The sequence below is a fragment of the Thunnus albacares genome, chromosome 13, assembly GCF_914725855.1.
Source record: "Thunnus albacares chromosome 13, fThuAlb1.1, whole genome shotgun sequence".
In the NCBI taxonomy this organism is placed as follows: Eukaryota; Metazoa; Chordata; class Actinopteri; order Scombriformes; family Scombridae; genus Thunnus; species Thunnus albacares.
The window spans coordinates 17,238,871-17,266,130 of NC_058118.1; the positions used below are offsets into that span (position 1 = coordinate 17,238,871).

A 27,260-nucleotide genomic window follows, 5' to 3' on the forward strand; every position below is an offset into this window, starting at 1 on the left:
TATCCTATACAATAGAAAATGTGTGTGTGGATGCATGTGCGGTATGTGTGTGTGTGTGTGTGTGTGTGACGCCTGGTTAATTAGGACACAGAGAAACTCATTAGTCAATCTGAACCCTCCTGTTGTTTCATGGCTAACAAATGGGCCTTCCTCCACAATCTGACTATAAAATATAGGCAGGGACTCACACTCACACACACACACACGCACACACAAGTATGCATATGCATGCTCGCTCACGCACACCACAGTTATAAAAATTCAAATTTAGCACATGAATTAAGTTGTTCTTATTCCCTGACCTTGTCACTGAACAACTTTAACTGTAACAATATAAATTGGGGTTCATCTATATGCACAAGCAGGGATTTTAGCTGTGAAATCAGGCGCACTAATATTTTATTCTATAGCTCAGGCTGTTCAGCTGCAGACGTTTATGGAAAACCCATTGAAATTCTGATTTACAAGGAATTTATAAATAAATTGTGTTTGGCAACATATTTTATCGTAAATTATTGTTGTTCATCATGTGTGGAATTGAGGATATATAATGTATATGTACATACAGTATATATGAATTTGTACAGTAGAAAGCCGTCCATGCTGCATCTGTCCTGCAGGCTTGTTCAAAATATTCCTCCGAGGGAGCAACAGTGCAGCAAGTATGACTTCTGCAGTGAGTGTAGACACTCGCTTGTCTGCAACAGCCGCTGGGGTCAAAGTTACGGCTGTTGCCTCATGTTCTCACATGCTGATTCTGCAGCGGGGGCCTCACACACAACACACAACGCAGAACACACACACAAAGAGCTCAGAGCGTCCATTAATCAGTGTGGCTCATTGTCATGATGGTGCTATTAGCCATATGCTCCCAGCCAATCTGCCACCGCACAGCCCTGAGTGGCAAACCTGGTTGGAGCTCTGGCACGAACAGAAGGAAGGTTTTTCTTCAGAATAGATGGAGGAGGCTGCTGTGCTGTGTGTATCATGTGTTTTTAGAACAAATGTTGGTTCGTCTCTCTGTATTTCAGATGATGATGATGATGGCTTCATCCTGTGAAATGCTGGTTAGTGAATAATAGTAATTGCTTCTTGAAAATGAGGGGTACTTTCGTATTTGATACCTCTTTGGGGAATAGTACTCATGGATAATCAATTATATTTATTATTTCTTACGAAATTACAACAAAGAAAACAGCAGACTGTGAGCAAATACAGATGAAAAGAAACCTTTAGTGGCCTTGAAACTTCCAATTAGGACAGACAGACAGGCAGATGTTTATTTTTTTCATATAATGGAAAGGTTTTGGTCATCAGTGACTGATTATATGATAATGGAAGCATATAGTAAGGTTTTATTCCCTTTGGTCTGTGTATGCAGTGATGCTGTAGGATAAAAGTATCCACCAAGTGTCATCATATTGGTTTGTTATTGTATTTTATTGCTGTTTTCATACCAAACTTTCTCAGTTGGCTTTAGGGCTGCAACTAACAAGTCTTTTTTATTATTAATTAATCTCTCTATTATTTTTATGATTAACTTATTAATCATTTGGTCCATAAAATGTTAGAAAATTGTTCCCAGAGCCCAAATTGACATCATCATATTGCTTGTTTTGTCTGACCAACAGTCCAAACCCAAAGATATTTCATTTACATTGATACAAAACAAAGAGAAGTAGAAAATCCTTAAATTTGAGAATCTGAATTCTGTAGATGTTTGGCATTTTTCCTCGATAAATAATAATTAATCAATTATCAAAAAATGTTCACAATTAATTCTCTCTTGATTGACTAATTGATGGATTATAAACATTTATTACTAACATTTTCACATAAGGAACAGGTGAAAATGGCATCTCCAAATCATGCTATTGAGATTCTATTGTTTAAAAGTGTATGTACACACTGTATGTGTGTGTGTGTGTGTGTGTGTGGAGGAGGGATGCGGGGGAGGGCAGATGATTAGATCACCAGGATCCAGAGCAATAAGTGCTACATTACCCCCATCCCGCCCCTCGTTTTCCGTCCCACTCCCCCTCCATTTATAACCTCTTCCACCCTGCTCCCTTCTTCTCTTCCTCTACTCTTCTCCTTTAATCTCCCCTCCTCATCTACCTCCCCCCTCTCCTCACCCATCCTTTCCTCCTCAGGCTTGGCTTTCCTCTCTTTCCCCTGCTCCCAATTTTCCCATTCCCTTATCTCCCATTTTCTTCGTCCTCTCTAACCTCTCACTGGTGCTTCGCTGTTCTCTGACGGGACCGTGTAGTGACCCAGTTCATAGAGCAGCAGAAAGGAAGTGACAGAAGAGAGCAGAAAGAGAGGCAGAGCGGCAGATACCGGAGACAATGTGTAAGGTGTAACGTATCAGTCTCTTTCTTTCCACCCCTGCCATCTGTGACAGTGGGAAACCTGAGATGTCTCCCCTTCCTCTTCTTCTCACATAAACCTTTCCCCCTTGTTTAGGCTTTCCCTCCCACACTCACCCTTTCACTCTTCACCACCACTCCCACCTCTGGCTTCACCCCCCCCCCTCTTCTGCTTACACCTTTATTCATAATTGATGCACGCAAGAAAGCCTCCTTGACAGACTTGTAGTGTACACATTGTGTGAATTTCGGTGTGGACGCCAGTTCTTTTTTTTTTCTTACATGTGTGTGTCCCACCCTCTCCTCATTTGAGCCTCCAGGCCTCTCCACCCTCCACCCCACCTGTTCATCAGTACAATCAGGACAGAGCAGAGGTTGTCATGATGAATTTTAAAAGACCACAAAGGGCAACTGTTCTCTCAAACTCAATAATAGCCTCTTGAATTTGTTTTTTAAATAAGCAGTAAGTGAGTCTTTAGCGGTTCAAAACTATAGAAGATTGTCCTGTTGATCTGTCAGCTGTGATGTCACCTGGCTGCATTGCGTTATAAAGATAAAGTTGTAAGTTTCCTCGTCCTAACAGGTGCAGCAAAGCTAACAGGCGAGAGAGAGAAGTCGATCAACACACCCACAGTCCTGAGAGGAAGTCTAATCATTTATTAGAGGGTCCAAATTTAGCGACTGAGACCATAATGACTTGTTGAAAAAACGTATTAACTTAGTATTTCTAGAGAGAAGTTGACGCCTTTTGAATCGGAGTCAGCTGGAGCCAGCATCTGGCGGCTGGCGGTGGCATTGCACTCTAAAGTACTTCTGCATTGACTTCAGACTCAAGCTGCGGTAGATGCTGCTTGGTTTTCCATATATATATGCATATATATGACTATTATATGCATTCTGTGAGGAGACCATGTACCCCTGACAAATCATTGTATTCATTTAGCTAAATGACCATCTACAAGCCCTCTCTTCTAATTATATACTTTTATATACTACTATTTTGCAACAGCAAATATGTCTATGAGGAAACGTAATGTCACCCAGATTACATTCTCTATTGTTATAACGAGGAAATGCTGATATTGAACGTATCAGCCGCTCTTGCAATACAATAGTCACTTGTAGCAACTAAAGCATGATTATGGTTTTATTTCTGGTTATGTTGAAACACTCACAGCGCTTGGTAGATCATGGTCTAAACTGAAACTGTAATTTTCTCCTTTCCCTCACAAAAGTGCTTTTGTTGCTTAACCAACCCGCGTAACCAGAATCTGGATGATCTCCATTGACGAAGTCCTGCACTTTGTACGCCCACAACCCACGACAAGTGGATAGAGAAAATGAACCATACATTAAAACTGCTTCTTAATCATTTGGGGCTCTTTGAGATTAAACACCCAGGGATCCATGGAGGTCTTAATCCAGCTGTGTCTGTTTCAGCTGTGGTGATGTATCTGTTTTAAAATCTAAACTAACAGTCAGTCGACTCACTTTGGATACTACACAGTGTGTGTATTAAGATGTACGGTAGCAGGATTTTGGTACGTATCACAGCTAAGCTCACCAGCTGGCTAGTTCCTTAAAAACTTAGTGTATTTCTTTCAGATCCTGCTATACACTCACTTTCCGTGTCATATAAGTCTATTTTTATCCGCGCTGTCAGCACAGCCCTGCTCAGCACAGCACACTCACTTCTTTCTGAAAAACTCCTGTTGGCCTGTTTTAGACAGACTTGATCAGTCGCTGTGAATATGGTGATAACGTTCAGCACATCAGTGAAAATAAAATACACATATGGTGTATCGCATCCATTTAAACATCTAAATTTGAACTCTTATAATGCACCGTGTGTTCCTTGTGTCTAAGCCTTTTCTAACTTTGCCCCTTGTCTTCTTCTCTTCTCTTAGTCGGTGCTGTGACAAGAAGAGCTGCGGAAACCGTAATGAGACACCCTCAGACCCTGTTATCATCGACAGGTACTGTCTCCCACTTCATCTCTATCTTTTCCTCTCTCACACACACACACAGATGCTGGGTGAGTACGTGTGTTGACCTGTTTGAATGGAGGTGTGGGACTGGATGTTTGTGTGTTTAGATGATCTGCTGTCACACCTGAAATAGATGCTCCTTAGATAGAATCAGCTGCTTCTGATGGGAGGCAGGGTGAAAATATGAGCCAATCAGACAGATTCAGATTGAAAACAGAAGACAAAAAGCAGGACTCATTGGCGTTGGTGACTCGCTGAAAGCATTAGGAATTCAAGGTCCGTTTACATGTGCACTTGAGCTTCAGTAATGTGATCATTGACCTGTGCAGAGGGGACACAAATACACATCAGCTGCTCAGTTAGTACCTCAAAGCTGGCAGATTTAGGAACACATTCACACTTATGCACACCTTCAGACATGAGTGAACAAACAGTGCTCAGATGAGTGTGTTTTTGTTCTACGTGATGCAAAATACAAAGCTGTTTACTAGCAGGAGCTGTCTGTCGCTTTCACTGCTGCTTTTTCCCCACCTGTCTTCCTGTCTGCCTCTCTGTTTCATTCTTCCTTCCTGTCTGTCTCTCTGTCTGTCTGTCAGGGTGGAGGACTTAAGTTATTCCTCCCTTACCTCCCCCTCCTCCCTCCCTCTACGTCTCTCCTGCAGCAGCACAGAAAAATGGGTCATGAGCAAAGAAAAAAGTGACAGAGAAAAACTGAAATGAGATCCAACCTCATTTTAATCTGATTTCTTCTTGGCAGTTGTTTTAACCCTCTGTGAGGCAGGTTTTTTTTTATGTGTGCAGGTCTGTGTGTCTGGCAGAGCGATTCACAAGGAGAGGAGTGAAATAGTGCTGATTCTCGTCACTGTCACCACATCATCAGAGAAACCAGTAATCATTTCTTCATGTAACCAGTAGAAGGGAAAAAAAACAGTGTAACTCAGGTTACAAAATATCAAACTTACCTACATTTTTAAGGCTTTTTAAATGAGATATGATAAATATATGGTAAATGGACTGTACTTGTATAGCGCCTTTCTAGTCTTCCGACCACTCAAAGTGCTTTTACACTATGAATCACATTCACACACATTCATATGCTGAATGGATACAGGGGATACCATACAAGGTCCCAACCTGCCCATCAGGGGGAACTAACCATTCACACACTGATGGCACAGCCATCAGGAGCAATTTGGGGTTCAGTATCTTGCCCAAGGACACTGCGACATGCAGACTGGAGGAGCTGGGAATTGAACTGCCAATCTTCCGATTAGTGGACGACCCGCTCTACCTCCTGAGCCACAGCCCCCCAAATATATAACATGATGCAGGGAAAAAACGATTTTGTGAAAATATTTGCCTCATTAAGAACTCATTTAGGCAACTGATCGGTCATCATTGTTCACCTGAATACACTTGATATTTTTCTAACTGTAGGTTGCCTGATGTCTTACAAAACTCCCATTTGACAAACTCAAAATTCATTTTTATATCAGGTCCTGATTCTTGGCATTTTGGAAATACCAGGTGTTCACCCTGACAGTAATCATTTAGCACAGGTTTGACAGTCGAGACAGTCGAGACAGCCGAATCATGTTTTGTCTTCCATCAAAGGCCACAAAGGAAGGTTTTACTACAGGGACACTTTATTCCTCTGTGGTCAAATATACATGAACTGTTATTTCATGTGTTTTAAAAAAAATCAAATCAAATCAAATCAAATCAAATCAAATCAAATGTTTGCAAGACAAATATCATAGCAGGTCTAGGTGTCGATATGTATCACGATCTTACTACCCAAAATAACCTCTCGTCTCGTGTCGTCTCGTCTCGTCTCATCTCCCTCCTCTCCTCTTCTCTTTCTCACCTCTCCTCTCCTCTCCTCTCCTCTTCTCTCCTCTCCTCTCCTCTTCTCTCCTCTCCTTTCCTCTCCTCTTCTCTCCTCTCCTCTCCTTTCCTCTCTCCTCTCCTCTCCTCTCCTCTTCTCTCCTCTTCTCTCCTCTCCTCTCCTCTCCTCTTCTCTCCTCTCCTTTCCTCTCCTCTTCTCTCCTCTCCTCTCCTCTCCTCTTCTCTCCTCTCCTCTCCTCTCCTCTCCTCTTCTCTCCTCTCCTCTCCTCTCCTCTTCTCTCCTCTCCTTTCCTCTCCTCTTCTCTCCTCTCCTCTCCTTTCCTCTCTCCTCTCCTCTCCTCTCCTCTTTCTCACCTCTCCCACTTCATTTTTGTGTTTGTGTAGAAATCTTATGAAGTGGATAAACACTTGTGTCTCAAAGTGAGCTTTGATGGAGCTATTTCAAAGAGCATAAATCTCAGTTTGTGTGTGTGTGTGTGTGTGTGTGTGTGTGTGTGTGTGTGTCTGTGTGTGTGTGTTGTATGTGTGTGTGTTGGTGATCGACAGGTACACATTATTGTGTGGGTGTCATTTATATGTGTGCATGTGTGTATGTGTGTGTGTGTTGGACATTATAGTATCTATGCACCACAGCCTCCATTCTTCTGTTTTTGTCAGCTATCTCAAACGTCTCAGTTTACACCCCATTATATAGTTGCCTGCAGGGTGTGTGTGTGTGTGTGTGTGTCTGCATGTACATGTGTGTATGTGGGTGTATGGTTGTGAACTGGGTTAGGCCACTGAAAGAATAAGAGACACAAAGTGACAAAATAATGGATGATCATAATCATAATATGCTTATGACTGTACTGGCTTAAAGTTTGACGACTGTGTGTTTGTGTGTGTGTGGCTGAAGGAGAGGACCAGAGTGAATTGTGGGAGATGTCAGGGAACTTGGTCAGGATGGAATGTCAAGGTTACCGTGGATACCGTGGGATACTTCCTGTAGCCCCCCCCCCCTACTCCACTTCACAGTGGTTCACAGCCTCTCAGTTTAACATCTGGAACTCTGCTGTCTGACCCAAACATGTGGAGAGAGAGAGAAAAGGGCAAAATAGGAGCTAAAAGTGTGTCGCTGTTTGTATACACGCTGATATTTTAAGCACTCCTTATAATTCTTAAATATGTGCAATACATAACATTATTTGAGTTCCTTTTTGTAAAAATACATTTTCTCTGGACTTTAAAGAAAGGCTATTGTGTAGTAAGTCTTGTAGATGATGTATGACCAAGTAATTCTGGCCAACAGAGGTTTATCTCTATGATCCAGAATGAATCACTAAAAATATCTGCTATCATAGTTCATGTTTTTGCTTGACGGATTTGTAAAATCAAATTTCTAAAGTGAAGCCAACAAGCTGACAATAAGTTGTCAGCTCTTGAATGATGAAGATGAAGTCATGACATATTCTGCAGTTGATATGAGGACTTTGCGCTTTACAAACATCTTAGTTTCTGAATGGTAGAAGTGATTCTTACACCTCAATCAAACTTCGTGCTCAATACCCTAAATGATACCTGAGATAAATATTGGATTGGATTTATCTGAAGTGTTTGTCCAGTTGAATAAGACCCTGGTTTGTTTATCCCCTTAATATGATTTGTTTTGGCAGATCTAAACATGTGTAGTGTGGACTAAAACAACCGAGCACTGAGACCCTTCAGATGAAGTGGTCTCGGTCTATCGTGGGAAGTTGATGAGTGAAATCAACAGTTGCTAGCTAGCAGCTAGCTGGAGGATGAATTGAGGTCTGACCTGGACTAGCAACAAAATGCCTTTCTGATATTTGGGCAGTTGGGACATCCTTTGAGTCCGTCTTCCTGTGTTTACGTTATCGCTCATGCCCCGGACACATTGAGCCAATGAGAGGAATTCATTCAATATTTTAAATATTTCTGCATTAAAGACGATGACAAAGAGAAAGCAAAGAAGAATAACAGCCATTTACAGTTTTCATTAAACACGAGCACACAAGCAAGACTTTTAAAATTTGTTTTTGGCTTGTTTTCTAGTTTTAAATGTGTATTATTAAGTTAAAAAGTATCTCAACTGTGCAAGATTATAAAAGTCTTCATATGCTGTTGTCCCTGTGAGGAGGAAGTGTCCATCAAATATCTCACTTCTGTATCTATTAACAAGGCAAAATCTCCCATTTCAAAGTCTTCCTTTTTCATCATTATTTTCCATTTCATCAAACTGTAGATACTATAAGCAATGCAGTCCACACAGTTCATCATTCCCTACACCACAGGCCGCAAATAAACAGACAAACAAACAAACATTTTTGAATTTCTGTCTCTGTGAAAAGAAACTGAACCAAGTGGAAAATTTCACCAACTCATCCACTGATTAGGATCAGAGCAAACAAACCATAGGTTTAAAACGCCCTCAAAGTCAATCTGAAATGAAAACTTACTTTTTCAGCTGTTAATATAACTACATCTATTTACATTAACTTACAGACAACATACTGTATGTCGTTGAATCCATGCAGAATACCAAATGGCACAGATAACAGTTCAAACATCAGATGCTTTAGTGGCTCAGAGGAAACATGAGGAAACGCTAGTGACTGACTGTCAGTGTTTTTGGTGGGAAGCCAGTGAGGGATCATGTTCTTGTTATCGCTCTAATGACTCCTGCTGGCTTGTCGTAGCCTCTGGACACAGGAGTGTGGGGTCTATTGGGCAGCGTAAACACCTTCATATATGTTACACCGCTCTGTTGAAGCTCCTCACTGGCTGGAGAAAGGAAGTTGTGAGACTTTGTGTGTATTGGATGAGAAATGTGACAGTCAATACTCCAGCTGTGTCCTTTTTCTAGCATCCTGTTACAACAGGAAATACTTCAAATTAAGGAAAACAAGATGACGTCAAAATGACATTTTATTGTGGCTTCACCTAAAAAGTATTACTCTCAATGTTTATTGTGCTTTATTAAACTTGCCACTGGCTGCTGCTTTTATTTGTGAGTGTAAACAGGTAAGAAAATAGAAAAGGGTTTGTGTGTGTGTGTTTACATGTGATTGACAGCTCATTGCATGGTGTCAGTGAGGATATCAGTCCCTGTGTGCATTTGTGTGTGTGTGTATACATGTGTGACTGACAGCTAGCTCATTTGGCCAGTGTGTGTGTGTGAGAGTTTGTGTGTGAGTGTGTGTGTGGCCCAGTTAATCCATGTTGTAGCACAGTGAGTGTCCCGCTGCCTCTCAGGGTTAATATAGGGTTAACGACATGCAACGATATCCTATCATACGCCTGCTTGACTCCTAAAGAGCCACATCCACTCTTCCCCTCTGTGTGTGTGTGCGTGTTTGTGTGGCTGCCATTCAGTTTCTCTTCCTTGTATCTCTTACTGTCTTTTTTCTCAATCACTCAGTATCCTCAGCTCCTCTTTTTCTGTTTTTTTTCTCTTACCATTCCTCTTCAACTTCCCCCACTTCCTCATCTCTCTCTTTCCTCCTCTTTTTCGCTCTCGCTCCACCTCAGCCTCTCTCTCCCCTTCCTTCCCTCCCTCCTTCTTTGCCTTTGCCTTTGCCGTTTTACTCTCTATATGGCCCTGAGGGGTTACCTACCTCACTGCTCAGCTCGCAGCCTGTTTAGACTTCTACGATTGGCTTAATAGGCTCAGGCTGTGTGTGTGTGTGTGTGTGTGTGTAATTTTGGGGTGGTATAGTCTCAGGCAGAGTGTGCTCAGGGCTTAGATCAGTGTCAAGACTTGAGGAAGGCAGTTTGAGAGTGTGTGATATTGTGTGTGTATAGGGGTGTTATGGGTACCAGTGTGTGTCCTCTTAGAGGGGGCCCACATAAGCCTGAGGGGGTTAGGGGGTTCCCTGTGTGTTTGTGTGTGTGTGTGCACACTCGATCTTGTGTGTGTGTGTGTGTGTAATCTAAGGGTTAAGAGGGGTCACAGCTTGAGGAAGAGATGATGGGAAAGAGAGGAAGGAGGAAGGGATGGGGAAACGATAGGAGGAGATGAAGATGATTAAAAAAAGGTTTTTGAAGGAGTAAAGGGAAGAAAAGAGGAGCGAAAGGGAAGGCAGAGGAGAAAGGAGAAAGAGAGAGAGAGAGAGAGAGAGAGAGAGAGGGAGGGAGGGAACGGTGGAGGGAGGAGGCTTGTCTTCGCAGACAGAGGAGAGAAAGGAGGTGAGGGGAAGCAGAGCAGGGATTGTTTCAGGGGATAAGTGCCTCAGTCTGGGGAGTCCTGTCAATCAAAGAGCACTGGGTGGGGGAGGAGGGGGCGCTGTCAATCAGCTGGTATGAGGGGTGGGGGGTGAGGAGGAGGAGGAGGAGGGGGAGGTGAAGAAAGGCAACAGAGGGAGCAAAGGGGATCTAAACGATCTCTTCATCTTTTCTGCTTTTGTCTTCCTCACTATCTCTCTCTCTCTCTCTCTCTCTCTCTCTCTCTCTCTCTCCCTCTCTTGTCCTAGTTACCAAAATATCTCTGCCAACCTGGTCTGTCACTGTTCGCTCAACTGTCTCACACACACTCGCGCGTGCGCACACACACACACACACACACACACACACACACACACACACACACACACACACACACACACACACACACACACATCTAAAATAGACAGTGAGATATTATGCCTCCTCCTTTCTTGACCTGTCCTCATCTCCCTTTTCCTTCTTTGCCCTCCTTTTCAGATCTTTTCATCCTCTGAAATTCAAATTTGCTTTACTTGCAGGACAATTATTCAGTACAGTATAGCATATTGAACACAGTTGGTAATATAGGTATAATAACGCAGAACATTACTGTAAAAAAAAAGACACCAAAGTATTTGCACCACACCAAACTATATACAGGGCAACATACAGTATACACTACACAATGTGTTACTATACCACACAGTATGATATAATTAAATAAAAACTAATTGCAGCAGCCGAACCATTAAAAAAAATAGTACAGTTTATATGGTCAATACAGTTCAGTACAGTATCCTGTGTTGCTCTGCTGGTTTTCACTAAGTCTATGACATTCAGTACTCTGACATATTTTGCTGCTATATCAGTATCAATGTTTTTTCCTGAGCAAATGTGGAATTTTGTTTTGGCCTGTTTTGGTATTTGAGTTTTATTTCAGTAAAGAATAGGTTCTTATGTCATTATACTCGCTGCAGCGTAGCAGGAAGTGTTGCTCTGTCTCTGCTTCTTGTTGTCAGCAGATCTCACACAGTCTGTTTTCTCTGAGGCCACCGGTCTCAACGGCCATGCGGGTTGTGGTCACTCAGTCAGTATTTAGTTCCCAGATAATTTGCTTCTTGATGTTGTCTGTTCAGTTCTCTATTTACTTTGAGATTTTGTATTAGATTTCCAGTGGTTCATGTACTTTTTTAGCCTCTCTAGCATGGCTCTGTGGAAATGTTGGTCAGTCAGTCCAGACTGAAATATTGAAGCAATTATTGGGTGAATTGCCATGAAATATTGTACAGACATTCATGGCCCTCAGAGAATGAATCATACTGACTTTTCTGCTACCACCATTTAAAAAAAAAAAAGTATCAAACTATTGGATTGATTGCCATGAAATTTAGGATTCTGGACTTTGTTTTGATCTTAATTAAAAGAGGAAATTGGCCATATTCAGCTCGGCATCAACATCAACTTTGTTGTGTTTCTGTGGTTGAAGTAAATTTTTAAATGAGTGTCTATGCCATTTCTCACAGTCTTGGTTTGTCAAGAAGTCCCACACTTCACTACCAAATAGCAAATTTGGTTCAATTATGAATTTGAATCTTTTTACCGAGGTTCAGGTTGGTGAAGTGTGCATTAAAGACACAAAACAACTCCTTTATACACTTTCCCTCCCTCCTCTCTCTCTCTCTCTCTTGCTCTCTCTCGTGTTGCTGTATCACTTCCTGTGTTACAGGTCAGCGGTTGCTTGGAGTTGAGGACTACTGGGAATTATTCATACCATCGACTTAATGTCAGCATTCACTACTCTCACAGTGTTTGTGTGTGTGTGTGTGTGTGTGTGTGGGTGAGAGACACAGCGAGAGGGAGAAAGAGAGAGAGAGGAGTATGTTTTATTCATTTCCCTCATTTAGTCTCTCAGTCTGCACCTGTCCTAGCATTTAGAAGCTCGGCATTCACATTACTTGCTGATTTAGTTTAACTGCCCACTTTTATGGACACACACACACACTAACACACACAATTTTATGTCGACTAACTGTCCAAACTGAGAGTGTCTTCGGCTTGTTCAGGGTCACAGAGTTTTTCTTGTCAATATCGGGAGCAATGCTACTTATTTTGTGTTCATTCTTTCTTTTTCTCTCCTTTTATGTCTCTAATTTTTACTTTCTCTCCTTATTTTGTCTTCTGACTGTTTGTCTCTGTGTCTTTGAAGAAGTATTGTCTTTCATTCGCTCTTCCTTTCTGTCTCCCCTTCAAATATCTTTTCCAGAGTGCACCAGGAAATATTACAAGTAACCAATAATGTGAAATATGGGGTATGTTAGGGGAGGGGGGGTGTTTTTGCTAACTTTTGGAGGAGAAGGACTGAGGAGAGAAGTTTTTCATCCTCCCTTACTTTCTTTTTCTCCATCCATCTTGCTGTGAGTGTGTCAGGGGAATGGGTTGGGGAATATTAGTAAGGAAACTGAACAGCCATGGGGCATGACTGGAATGGGTCCGCACAGATGTGTAATGCAACCCCCCACACTTTTCCTCTTTCTGTCCTCCCCCTTTCCTCCTCTTTCACCTCGCTCATCCTCCCTTCCTGCTCCCGTGTCCCCTATACACTGCCCCCAACGCACACACACACACACACACACACACATACAGACACACACACACCCTTAGGCAGGGATCACGTTACCTTAAAAGCTACAAACACAGACATGATGGCCTCACACACACACATTTTCCCATCTGTTCCTGTCGATACCGTTATGATGCCTCGTTTACTCTGAGAGGCTGCTTGTTGTCAAAAACTACAATTACTTTTATGCAGTTTGTGTGACCGCTTCAGTGGACTTATGCTCAGAATAACTGATAGCATACAGCATTCAGGATGACAGTTTACTAGTGTTTGTAATTAAATTTTATTTGGAAAAGTTTTGAAACACATTTGTTATATTCTTTTGAAAGGAATAATTTATACCTTTCACTTTTTGTATTTATTACATTTGGTCAAATGCTAATACCTGTGCTATTGGGCTATATAAAAAAAAAGGCTTAGTTCTATGATGTTCCAATGAAAAATTAGTCCATTAAAGGACCAGCGTGTAGGATTTAGTGGCGTCTAGCAGTGAGGTTGTAGATTGAATACGCCTCCCCTCTCCCCACCCTTCCAAGCATGTAGAGCCTACGGTGGCCGCAAAACTCAGTGACATGACGGGCTCGATGGAAGAGGACCCGCTCCCTATGTAGATATAAAGGGCTCATTCCAAGATGACGAAAACACGATTCTTATTTTCAGGTGATTATACACTAATTAAAATACAACAAAAGTCTTTAATTCAAAGCAACACTGTCTCCTGAGAAATTATGTTCACGTTCAACTAAATTGCAACAGCAAATATATTTTTTAGGAAACATAATTCTGGCTGAATTACATTTTCTCTCAACATAATGAGAGAATGTTATTAAATGTATTTGGTAAGTTGCAAAAATGTAGGTATTGATATTTCATTATTTTGTCCATCAAAATATCCAATCTGGCACAACAGTATCTGCTGGTAGAGACTACAGCAATATTAAACATTTTTATGGTTATTTTTAGGCACTGGCAGCACAGCTAGGGAAAGATTGTGGTCTTGGTTTAATAAAGAAAAGTCAGCAGTGACTTGAATGTGTCTATTAACATTAACCCTTTTGCTTTGGTTGCCCAAACCTAAACACACACGGGACTCAGGATAGGATACAAACCCCGGTCTCTGGTACCAGAGTCCTGTGTCTTGTATGCCAGCCATCCACTCTGACCTCCTCCCTCCAACTTGCAATATATAAATGTAGCACTTAATCATTTGAAAAAATGTGGCATGTGAACATAATGCAGGCACAGATTATGTTTGCCAACACAATTTAATTGGGAAAACAATTTAGTAGTATATAAACATAATTTCTTGGAGAAAGGGTTGTTCAAGGATATTGGCTCTTCAGTCCTAAAGAAGTAATAAGCTTGATTCACACCTTATTATTCAGTGCTACATCACATTGATTTTAGAAATTTTCTGCATGGTGTGTTTGACACAGTAACTACAGTAGTGGTTACTTGAAGCAGTTAACTTTAACGTTTGCCATGTTGGTTCCTGGCTCTGACACAGAAACATGACGTCTCTATTCTTAATCCTGCGTACAAATGTGTGATGGCTCATTTGTTTCGCCAACGGGGGGGAAACAGCCGTCAATGAGCACAACAGCAGACCTATTTGAATTCCAGAAAAAAAACAAACAGATATGTGGTGGCGACATAGACGTCTGGAACCAGACTTATTGTACAGTATCCTCCAGAGATTTGTAAACCTGACACACTATGTCAGAAATCACTTCAAGCCTCAGGTATCACAGTTTCATTGTATCATGGAGAGAAAAGCAAACAGGAGACAGGATTTCATGCAAAATCTATATCAGTCATTTCCATTAAGTTAACTTACTAATTAACCTACTAACTGACTGATTTACTGACTTGGCTGATTGATCACTAATTTGCTCAGTCAGTGATTATGTAACCTGCTACTGGACTAGATGACTTCTTCACCGGCTGTCAGGCAATCTAACAAAAGACCCAAGTAGCTGACGTGTGTGTATGCGTGTGTATGTTTGTGTGGTATGTGGATAACCTTCTGGTGGGCGATGAGACTGTGGTCAGGAGGCCTCTGGGTACCTACTCACAGAGATCTCTCTTACCATACACCCATTACTGGACATCTATTAGTCACACACACACACACACACACACACACACACACACACACACATACACACATGGAGTGACGGGGAGAAGTACAGAGCGGCTCATTCACCAGAGGTGGTTGGTGGTGGTGTGTGCACATGTGTGTGTGAATATCTTAAGCTCTGTCATTAAAAAGCAAATAAATTTAGTTTATCTGGAAACTCCCTGCAGACTACACACACACACACACACACACACTTAAACACACACACACACACACACGTTAACAGACACACTGATGGGAGTGGGAATTTTCCCCTTACCATAAAGTGAACTGGTGGTTGAGGTGTTTTGGGAGGCCGCTGTGTGTTTACCTACTGTATGAGAGTTTGTACAAGTGTAAAAAGGAATTTAGAGAGAGACGAGAGGAGAGTGTAAATGTGCCAGCCATGCATCATTTCATTATTAATAGCCGTGTCGGAATAAAAATGCTAACCTTGTCTGATCTAACGGACGGCTGAGTCTGCAAGCACTACACTCCTGTGTGTGTGTGTGTGTGTGTGTGTGTGTGTGGTGGGGTGAGACACTAGTCTACAATGAGGTCTTGTTTCCCTTTGTTTGGGGTGAGCTGGTGAAGTCATTGTAACCCACACAGGTATAAATATCTGTGTGTGTGTGTGTGTGTGTGTGTGTGTGCGTGTGTGTGTGTTGGGGCGGTGTTTCCCGTACAGAGCAGGCCAGGAAGAGAGCACCAGTGTCCTGCCGAGAGGGGCATTGTTATCTACCTCCTAACACATGCACGCACACACACACACATACACACACACATACAAATGCATCACCCCTCCCAGACTGAGCCGCCTGATCCGCACACCGTCTGTGTTGCCACGGTAACACATAGCACACGCCCAAACAACAACAAACATTGTGTATTACACCTCCATAGACAAAAACATCCCACCACACACACACACACACACGCACGCACACGAACACACACACACGCAGTAATGCAACATATGTGTGTGGTGTTTACGAAATGGACTGTCCTGGCTTTGAGACATGTTACTGTTATTTCTGTTCTGTTATGGAGCTATAAAGCGAAAAGCTGAACTATACACACACACATACACACACACACACACAGAAGCAGGCAAATGCAGTCCTATAGAACTGCAGAGGTGTAATCTGTCAGACAGGAAGCTAGCGAGGTTAGAGGTCACCAAGCACTAATCGATTAGCCGTCAGTTAGTGCCGTGCTCGAGAGGAGAGCACAGCTGAGGCCAGCTCTTCCTCACAGTGTGTGTGTGTGATTCACACTGTTTTGAGCTTGTGTGTACCCATTAGAAATGGCTTACGTGTATTTGTGTGCTTATATTTGTGTGTGTGTGTGTGTGTGTGTGTGTGTTCCGTGGCAGCGCTGTGTGGGTGCATGTGTTGCTTGGACTTATTGATCACAGAGAATTTCAACTGAATTTTTGGTCTGACCCTCCGAGGTTAACTGCTGCTCTCTCCCTCTCTCTCTGTCTCCCTTTGTCTCTTCCTCCCTTTCCTTTCTTGCCTTCTATTTCTCTTTCTCCGCTACACTTGAACTCGGGTCACGCTGCGTAGGTGTTATCCAGCTTAAGTGTCAAACCCACCGCTATCATCAGGGTGTTTATTTAAAATGAAAGACAGTTTCTGTAAATCTGCATTTCTTCTCTATGACCTGTTGGCTTTTGCATAAATATAACTGGTCTTCTTGGAATATTTATAATGCATGCTTTTATGAAAAACCGCCCCAACGCCAAAAGGTGATGGCAACTTGGTGTTTTTTCGTTGCTTGTGCTGACATACAGATGAAGAGTTTCATTCCAAAAGCAACATTTAAACCTCTGTAATGTTTACCTGTCCAATAATCAGATGATGATGTTTTACTGGATTGCTTATATGACTGAACCATTAATATTCCTGTTTCCATGCTATAGAGCACAGTCTGATTATTAGCTGAAAAAACCAACATCAAGTCAGTGTTTCCTGCCAGCTTTTATCTTTCGACTACATTTTTCTTTCACAGAGCTACTGTATCTTCAAGCAAATATTGCACTAAAATGACTTTAGTGTAAAGTTCACCTAAATTACAAAAAAACATGTTTCTCCATTTCCTTAAAAATGGCCTAGTTGCATAGATAGATTTGGTTTAATATGTCCAAATTTTGAGACATAAACCTCTCAGATTCCTGCTTCCACACTAATATGATGGAGATGAATGTAATTTTGTTTGTGGTGCTCACAGCATAAAAACTTGACAACAACAGCACCCTGAAACAATATCCTGGTTTCTGTGCTTGATCCACTGATCTTATCTTAAAGAAGTACTAAATGATCAGGAGTGACACAGGAGTTTGTTGGTAGCTTAAAAAGCATGAAGGATGAAACACATTGACATTTCTCATCAGCTGAACATTTCTGATATGCATCGTCAAGCATTTGGATTGCATTGTGTGTTGCAAAACACAAAAAATCTTGCAGATAGAGTCCACCATAGATTAACATTAAAGTGTTTTTAAAACACTGAAACAAATTTCAGGTAACTTTTTCCCTTCACATTGTGTTTATTAGACCTTTTTTCCAGACAGACACACAAAGTCAATGTGATTGGGAGGTCGTATCCTGGATTTTGCATGAATTATTTTCTAACTATAAATCATATTCTCCATTCAGAAGTGTTGTGTGAGTCTGTGTCTCCCATGTCTGTCTAATTATCAGCCCCTCCGCAGTCAGCGGGTCTCATGGGAGGCTGGTAGGTGAGAGTGAGAGAGAGATATCAGGGGATTAGTTTTTAGAAGGTTTAGAAGGTGACCACCTCATTATAAGACTACATGTTATAATGATTTGTGGTATATAGTGTGTGTGTGTGTGTGAGTGTGTGTGTTTTATAATGATGCTCAGAGTCTCTTCCTTGGGGAACAGCAGTGTTTGTTGTCCTTCTCCAGGGACCCGAGCTCATGAACTTTCACCTTCCTAACTACATCCAAACCCACCTACCTAAGATTCCCCTGCTTTGAGTTACCAGTAACCTCCCCCCAACACACACACACACACACACACACACACACACACACACACACACACACACACACACAAAGACACAGCTAGAAAAAATACTCAGAGAAAGAAACATTTCTTTTCATGATTTAGGGGCAATTTTGCAGAATTGCAGGTTTTAACTGCAGCTGAAAGTCAGATGTTTGCCCATCAGTGACTATATGTTCATTTTACATGTGTGTGTGAATGTGTGTGGAGGCTGTTAAGCAGTAACAGATAGCCTGAGCGCGCTGTGCGGCGATGCTGTCATTACCGTTGTGCTTCTCCGCTGATGTGTCACGGCTGATGTCACACGCTCAATTGGCCCTGCCGACAGCCGCCATCACTCAGGCTGTTTACTACACTTTTACTACAGTTATCACTCACTGGCTGTCGCCGCCGCTGTGAGGACCAGACTTACTGCGCTGCTGCCAAAACCATGCGCTGAGATAACACTAGAGGCATACAAGTCTTCACACACACACACACACACACACACACACACACACACACAGATGTAGCGGCTTGTGCTCTTTGTCTTGCCCATCAACACACGGAAACACTCATTTAGGTAGGAGAGTGTGTGTATGTGTGTGTTTTTGTGAGTGTGTGTGCGTGTTTGGAGGAGTTAGAGGAAGAGAGGAAAGGTGGAGGAGGGGCATAAAACAAAACCTCTGTAGTTAGAGTCAGTGTTGCATTGTTTTTCATTTTGTGGTTACTTTTTTTATTATATATAGTTTATTGTGTATGCAAGTGGTGTGTTCATGCATGTGTAGTCAGGAGTGTGTGTGTGTGTGAGTTTCTATTCAGGCAAGTAGGCCTATGCAACTCTATGTACCTGTATATGTGTGTTTTCCAGTGTGTGTGTGTGTGTGTGTGTGTGTTTGAATCTAGGTTATGCTTCTTATTTCCAAATGATTAACTAACTCGCGTCTCTCAGACTGTTCGTTCCACCTCGGCCTGTGCCTACCCATAAGGCCCCGTGTCAGTAGGGAGCGCTTGATTTATGCCGGTTGAATATGTAACGAGAGGTTGTAAATTCACCAGCCGGGGCTACATGCATCACTATTCCGCACTGTCGTAATTTAGGTGCCATCCGCATATCTGAGATGCTAATTGGTTAAATTACCAGGTTAGTTCTGGAGATTTATACCCGTCTGAGAGTGGTGCGAGGGGAGAGAGAGCGATGGGGGATGGAGGGGTAACTGGGGGTTAGGTGGGGAGGCAGGACGGAAAAAATGAAGAGGGGAGGGTTGGAAAAGACTGCTTGAATAAAAAGTGCAGGGGGAGGAGAGGAGGAGTGCAATAGGGCAGAGGTGGAGGAAAAGATGGGGAGCAAGAGAGGAAAGATGACTACAGTAGGCTAGATGTTTGGGTTGATCAGGAGAGACATTTTGTTTCCTTTAACTGTCCAGAAAGTGTCAACTTTATGTTTTTTTAGCCACAAGTTTCAGCCTTGAAACTGAGCACTCTCAGCAACTGAGGATTACATGCCTTATTCATCAGCAGCAACATGACAAGAGCTACGGGAACCTACAAACACCCATTCATATATTTTATGTATAAATTAAAGTAGTTAATGCTTTTTCCTTGTTAGCAGTATCTTCAGAACTAATTCACACCTCTCTGTTGTACTGTCTGGCTTAAACATACCAATAGAGCCTCTCCTTCCAACGGTCAAAGTTAATGTTCCCTAAACTGAACCAAGTAGTTTTAGTTGGCTAAACCTAACCAAACCATAAAGCAGCATGAAATGATTTGTTTTGGCCACTTGGAGGCAAGCAGAACAAGCTGAAAATACAACATTGACATATTATCACCGTGATGGTTAACAATGTTAGAAAACAGTTGCTATTTACACATCCAGCAGACACAGAGCAACATTAGGAGCTGTGTTGGTGTCCACCTGACAAATGGATGTCCAGTATTCGCACTCTTTTTAGCTGTTTTGTTCACCAACTCCTGAGGGAAATATCTGGCTCCGTCACCAGCTAGCCGTCAGCTTTGTCTGTCTGCTGTTAGACGCTGGGCAGGTAGCGCCGCAGGCCGTATGAAACCAAAACAACAAGCTAAAAGAGGCTAAAATGCTTTGTAGAGCTGCAGAGGAATGGTGATAATTCTTTGTGTGTTTGTTTTACATTACACATAGTCAATGGATCAATTGTTAATGTATTAATCTTTTTTTACACATTTTGGCACATGAGGCAAAAACACTGGGTTATTTTGTCAATAAGGGACTGTAGGAGGACTTGTTGACAGCGACTCATGCTAACCACACCGCTCTGCATTTATTCATCCCCAACCAATTGTACCTATTGTATCAGCCAAAATGTGACACAAACAACAAAGGGAACGTTTACTGATATGAAAATGTTGCATGTTGAGAGAGTCAGCAGAGGAATAAAACTGGCATGAGGCATCCTTTTTGTCTGCTGCAGTGTGGATGGCAATTATTGACGCAAATTAGCTTATGTACACAAACACACACACACACACACACACATACACTTGAACGACAATATATATCTTTTCGTTCCCTCCCTGTGTGCTCCACCTCTCTCTCTCTCTCTCTACCATCTGTCTGCACTCAGTGCCAGCCGGTAATTAGTCCTTGTAAAGTCAGTGTAGTGAGGAGTCCCTGTGTTTAGATACTGCTGTCTAGTCAAACACTGGGGAAGGGGGGTGGGGGTGCTAACAGCCTGTGTTTTATCTGTCAAGTTCGCTGCTGTTATGCAACACACTTCAGGGTTAAGGTTAAATCTCAGGAGATGCAGCCGGAGTGTTGTGACTTTATTTACCAGTTAAATCAGTTTGTTTGCTGCAGTGAACGGGCAGCCACACATAAATGATGAGAGAGACTAATTTATTAAAATGTATTTGTTTTATTTTATGCTAATTCTTGTCTTTGAAAATCTTGTCCATGTGGAGCAACTGTTTATTTATGTGCTTGTGTGTGTTGTGCTAAAAATGAGTTGGTAAAAACATTACTCATACCTGCTTTATGTGGTTTAAGGGCCACTTAAGACATAAAGTAAAGTCAGACAGAACAAAGTAAACAACTGGTCTGCTTGCAATCAGCTCCTGAACAGGTTCACACAAAGCTGATGGGGCCTAACCCACACGCTGTCTGATTCTGTCAGACACTACAGTTTAAATTCACATTACGAATATAATACAGGATTAACTCTGACGAATTATGTATTAGGATTTAGTAGGTTAGCTCAGAACTCACGTTGCTACATAAATATGTAAATAATCAACTAATTAAATTATGTTTTAACTATATTTTTTGTAAATTATTGTAACATATTTTAAAAAAAAACATTTTTTTTGTGATTTAACTTGAGTATCACATCAAGTAAATGCCTTACATTGTGTAATTTACTCAAGAGATTATGAGATTGACAGATGTGTAGTAGTTTTGTACTACTTCAAACATGTTGGACAAAAACAAAAACTTCCTGTTGTATTTATCTTAAGATACTCATTTAGTCTAGGGAACAAGAAAATGGTTTGTTTGGGGCAGCTTTTCCTTTTTCTATATCTCTAACAAGCCTTATATAGTAATATGTCTCATAAAAACTCATTATCCTTATTTTCATAGTTATGGTAGCATTCTTTTTAGTTGCAATAGCTTGATAGATCTGGGGTTGGTGTATCACCCTCGTAAATGATTAGACATTTTATTTAGAAATAGAAATAAAGGTAGGAAAGTTATTAGCCAAGTAGGGCTGCAACTTATGATTAATATGTTGATTATTTTCTTGATTAATTGTTTGGTCTTTAAAATGTCTTTACTATCACAGAGGACTAAAGAAGCCAGAAAATATTCACATTTAAGAGGCTGGAGCCAGAGAATTTAGCATTTTTTCTTAAAAATGACACAAAGTGAGATTATCAAATTATCAAAATAGTTTGTGATTAATTCCCTGTCAGTCAACTAATTGATTAATCGACTAATTGTTGCAGCTCTATATCCAAAGTTTGCATTGCAAAGCGACTATGTGTCGTGGCCTGTCTGGTTGTCTGATTATTCGTGTTGCCTTCACTATCGGACTCCAACGTTAGTTGCTGTCTCTCTATTCTCACCGCTTAAGTTTATGAGAAAATGATGCAAAAACTGATAGGAATAATGCTTAAATATTCCTTAAAATCAAATTCCAAGTCGCAGTGCAACCTTAAAAATGTCAGACATTCTTAACAAACCTTGAACTGACAGAAAAGAGGGTAGAGATGTGGTGATCAAAGATTTACGGTGTGTCCTATGTGTATGACGCAAACTCAGAGGCCTTTCACTTGATGCCAGAGAGAAAGAATAGCATTTATTAATAGGACTGTTGTTATTGGTTTATGGACACACACACACACACACACACATACACACACAAAGAAAAAGCCCCCTAAGCAGAGCTGGGCTGAGAACAAAGAGTTTGTATTTACTGTAAGCCCAGGTGACAATACATGACAAACTGAAATAGACTGGTGGTCTGCACCCTGTATATGTGTGTGTGTGTGTGTGTGTTTGCCCTTCCATATACATTAGTTCTGCTCCAGTCCATGTGCATTTACATGTGTTTGTGTGTGTGTGTGTGTGTGTGTGTGTGTGGTAACACCCTGGGCAGCTCGCCCCGCAGATGAGATTTCCATCCGAACAGGAAGTAGATTGCTGCCACTTCCTGAGCAGAACACAGACACTCCATGAATGCTGTTTCATCACACACACACACACAAACACACACACACATTCACACACAAAATGGTTGATAGGTTTATTCTTGCAGAGTTGATTTATATGTATAACATTTGCACCTTTTATGTCTGTGTGTACTCTGTATGTGTAAATGCAACATGACATTTCCTGACTTCCAAGACACTCAGACAATAGGAGGTAAATTCAGAGTGATGTTAGTAGCTTTTCACTGTCTGGCCTTTTGCCTTTCTAGTCTCCCTCTCTCCTCTCTGTTCTGTCTACTCTCCACCTTTTGTTGTATGAGTATGAAAACAAATCCAGGAACAACTGAACTGATTCTGCATTTTGTTCTGTATTCACTTTATATTTTAGATTTGTATTTCCTCCTCCAGAAATAAAATTTATATGACAAAACAACGAGAAATACGTCAAAATTGTATGTGATTTGTGTTCTGCATGAATGTAGAGCACCAGATTTTTAATCGTGTAAAGATTTACTGTTCACAGACAGACAAGTAGGCAGGCAGAGATACAGTACAGCGCTGACAGACAGACAGAGTAGTGGGCAGGCAGGCAGGCAGACAGGGTGTGTAAGTTACTGTTGTTGCTTTTTATAATTAGTTCAGGAAGCTTCGACAATCATCTGTCAGTAAAGAGAGGCGGTATCAATCTCCGTCTGACAATAGCAGGAAAGACAAACACGCACATACACACACACACACAAAGCTCAGTATTCCACCACATTCCACCCTTGTGCGTGTGTGTGTGTGTATGTGTGTGAGTACAGTATAGGCTCGTGTTTAGTTAATGTATCTTATGTAAGTTAATCAACAGTGGGGAGACTCACACTTCTGCTAAGAGGCTAACACACTCCTTGTACACTTAACTGAAATGCTTCGGATGCTGGACGACAAAGGTTGTTTCTCTCTTTCTGAGATCAAATTAAATTTTAATGATGCCCGTCACCTGTGCAGCAGCAAACAGTGATGGGACACAGCACAGAATAAAATCAGAAAAGCAAAATAGGAGCATCCTAGAGGGAGATATTAAAATATACAACCCATTTTTAGTATGTATTATGGATTGACAAAAAATAAGGCATCATTAGGTTATGAAACATAACCTACTGATGAACAGTAGAGTTACTTGAGGGGAGGTAATATGTTAAGTGAAGGTTTCTTACACTAAAAGCTGTTAAAAACATGAAAGATACGTTAGACCAGTCGCTAACCAGACTCATCATCAGATAGTTTAGTAATAATAAGTTAAAATTCTGACCTTTAATGCTGCAGGCCAATCAGCATAACATTAAAAATCTTGTGAAGATCTTTAAGCTTTGTCAAAATCAGGCTACTGGTATCTGAGATATCACATACATAAGGGATTCAAGACTCCACCGCTTCACATCGGGGTCCTGCATCACTCTGTGGTTTATTTCGCAACAATGACCCGCTCGTTGTACATGATCCCTCTTATTATATGGCTGCTTACTAAAGAAATCAATAATTTGACACAAAATATTGATTTAAAAATGATTTTATTGCTTCCGCTAAAAAAATAGTCCGTTAGATTCTATGGTTGGAACTGCATATAGCTACATAAACTTTGTAGCTTTCTTAAGATTAGCCTGCTTAGCGTCATAATTCAAGTTAAGTACAGATTTAAATACCCAGTTGCTGGATTTGAATGTAGCACAATTCCTTATGTAAATGTAATGTTACAGAGCCCTAATTGCTACGTAACTGGCAATCAAGTACATTTTACTGTTGGAATTTCGAAAAGATGCATAAAATGAACGCAGCACGTGATTTAGGTTTTCTGCTCCATAACTGTTGAACTGTTGAACTGTCTGTTACCATTTTCTTTTTGATTAACCAGTATTTAAACCATACCATTTTCCATTTAGTGTTTATTTCATGTCCGTCTTCAATTCTGTCAATTCCTCTGTCGTTCAGCTCTTTGTGTCTTTTATCCTCTCTTGTTTTTTCTGCGCTGTTTTCTTGTTTTCTTTTACTTTTCTTTACTGTGGACAAGTCAGCCATTAACCAATTGAAAGTTTCGTGCTCTCCAAATATATTAAAATGAATATTAGAAAGATCACGAATGAGCCGACGTTGTTAAATTTACTGGACTTATTTCTGCCGATTGATATAATTAGATGTGGTCCTCCGGAGTCTATTATCAGAACTGCGTCCATAGCAACGGCCTGCTATTTATAGCAACGGTCTGCTATTCAGAAATAACGGACCGTAGAATGCTGTAATTGACCAATCAGGGCAAGTATCAACAAAGCTGTGCAATGAAGTTAAACAGATGGACTGACATGCATCTATCTATTAAAACTTAAAAACTCAACCTGTTTGTAAGATGAAATGTCTCACATCATTATGAAGCACTAATTATTAGTATTAATGCAGTATGGAAGATTTCATATATAATACATCATATTTTCAGTAAAACGATATATTGCACATCAGGTGACAGTACAGTCACTTAACTAAGGTAGATAATGAACGTACAGAATCTGCCAATTTGTGTCCACCATCGCGTGTTTTCTCTTCATCCCTCCAAGTTTCTCTCCCCCTCCAGGCCAGAGCTCCTTCATTTATTCAGTAAACTGCAAATGTGTTTTTTAGGAACTGTTTTACGGCGACCCCACGCTGTGTTTACGATTCCTCTCGCCCAGGAGGAGAAAGGCCGAGCCAGCCCGGCGAGGAGGCCACAAACTCAATCCAGGAAGTTGCTGAACTTGCACGAAACCTACTGAACCTAACTCTTCCTCTACCCTCCCTCTTCCTTTTTATTCTCTTCTTCTATCCAAAAGCCTTCCCACTCCACTCCCTCGCCTCCTCCTTTTGCTTCTTCTCTCACTCATTTTCATCTCCAATCCACTACTTCTCCCTCCGGCCTTTCATTTTCTTTCTTACCTCCAGTGCCAACTCCCACTGATAGTGAGCAGGAGCAAAGGAGATGAAGGATGGAGCTTCATCTCCTTTGTTCCTGCTCACTATCATCCTATCTCCTCTCCTCCTTTTCTCATGCCCAGTTTGCTACCTTCACCTCTCACCTACTCATTTTTGCTCTTTCTCCTCCTATTCTCCACCAACCATTTCCATGTATATGTGATCATATACATGTACAGTATGTATGTATGCATGTATGTGCGCTTGCCTGTGTGTACAGACAGTTGTAGGTGTGTGTGTAAAGGTGTTCATCTCATCTCTACAGGGAGTTCAGCATCCTCGGCTTCTTCTGAACACATAAGGACGAAGAAGGAGGAGGAGGAGGAGGAGGAGGAGGAGGGAAGGCAGATAGAAGCCTTTTCTTTGGTCTAGCAAGACAGCTCCAAGCCCTCCTCCTTTTCCTCCTCCTCCTCCTCCTCCTCCTCCTCCTCCACATCCTCCCTCCATCTCTCTTCCTCACCCGCCACCTCCCGCTCCCTCGCATTAATTCAGCGAGGTATTTAATATTTCTTTTAGTAGAAAAAGCGATTTCTCTGTGCAGCTCGCTGGGGCTGCCGCTGCGCTCGCCAACGCTTTCACCCTCTTCGCACACCTCACCCCTCACCCTGCACACATGGGAAGTGCTTTTTTTATGGACTAGCCAGAATTATAAATGTTCAGCTGTGTTTATGGCTTATTAGGCAGTTACAGGAAGGAGGGGAGCATGTGTTTTATTGGCTTAATTGGGAAAGAACAGCTTCCATGCTGCATTAGCACTATTTTCCTCTCATCAACGGCCTTGGCTGGCGAGGCAGCGCTCTGTGCAGTCAAAGGTGCCCTCGCTGTGCCATTCTTTCTGCTGAGGCCGAAGAAAGGGCTTCTATGTGTGTGTGTGTGTGTGTGTGGATGCAAGGCAGGGAAAGAAAGGTGAGTTTGAGCTGAACGTGCACAGACATATTGATGCTAAACAAGTGAATGAAATCTTCTCTGCCATGAGAATATTGAGGTAAATGCGTATATGGTTCCTCTCTGACGGCTGAGAGTGTAAGTGTGTGTGTTTGCAGGCAGGCATGCGTCCTGGTACTTGACTGTGAAGCTGCTCCTTTCATTAGTCGAGAGGAGAGACGATCCTGGATACTCCTTTGAGTCTGACAACACAGAGTGATCTTGTAATGTGTTTTATCTCTTTTTCCATCCCTCCTTCCCCCCCTTCCACCACTCCATCCCTCCCAATCCCTTTAATTCTTCCCCCTTTCACCTCCCTCTCTCTCCGGCGCGTGTTGCGCTCTGCCGCTCTGCCGCTCTCTCAGCATCTGAGGTGGAGACTAAACAGCCGAGTTATTTATTGTGATGTTTTCGTGGCCGCCTGGTTTAAATAACAGTTTGGTCTCTCTGCAATCCTCCCTCTCATCTTTCTGCCTTTATACTCTCTTTTTTGCAGCTCGCTCTGTTGCTCTTTTT

The 27,260-nt window shown here is 41.7% G+C and overlaps 1 protein-coding gene across 4 annotated transcripts in view; it reads left to right on the forward strand.

Annotated features, from left to right (window-relative positions):
- Positions 1 to 27,260, forward strand: part of LOC122995833 (transcription factor COE1-A-like) — a 95,931-nt gene that overhangs the window by 12,919 nt on the left and 55,752 nt on the right. For all 4 annotated transcript variants that reach the window (XM_044371210.1, XM_044371212.1, XM_044371213.1 and 1 more), the window contains exon 7: positions 4,277 to 4,345. In XM_044371210.1, the coding sequence (XP_044227145.1) occupies positions 4,277 to 4,345 (69 nt within the window). The remainder of the gene's footprint in view (positions 1 to 4,276; positions 4,346 to 27,260) is intronic.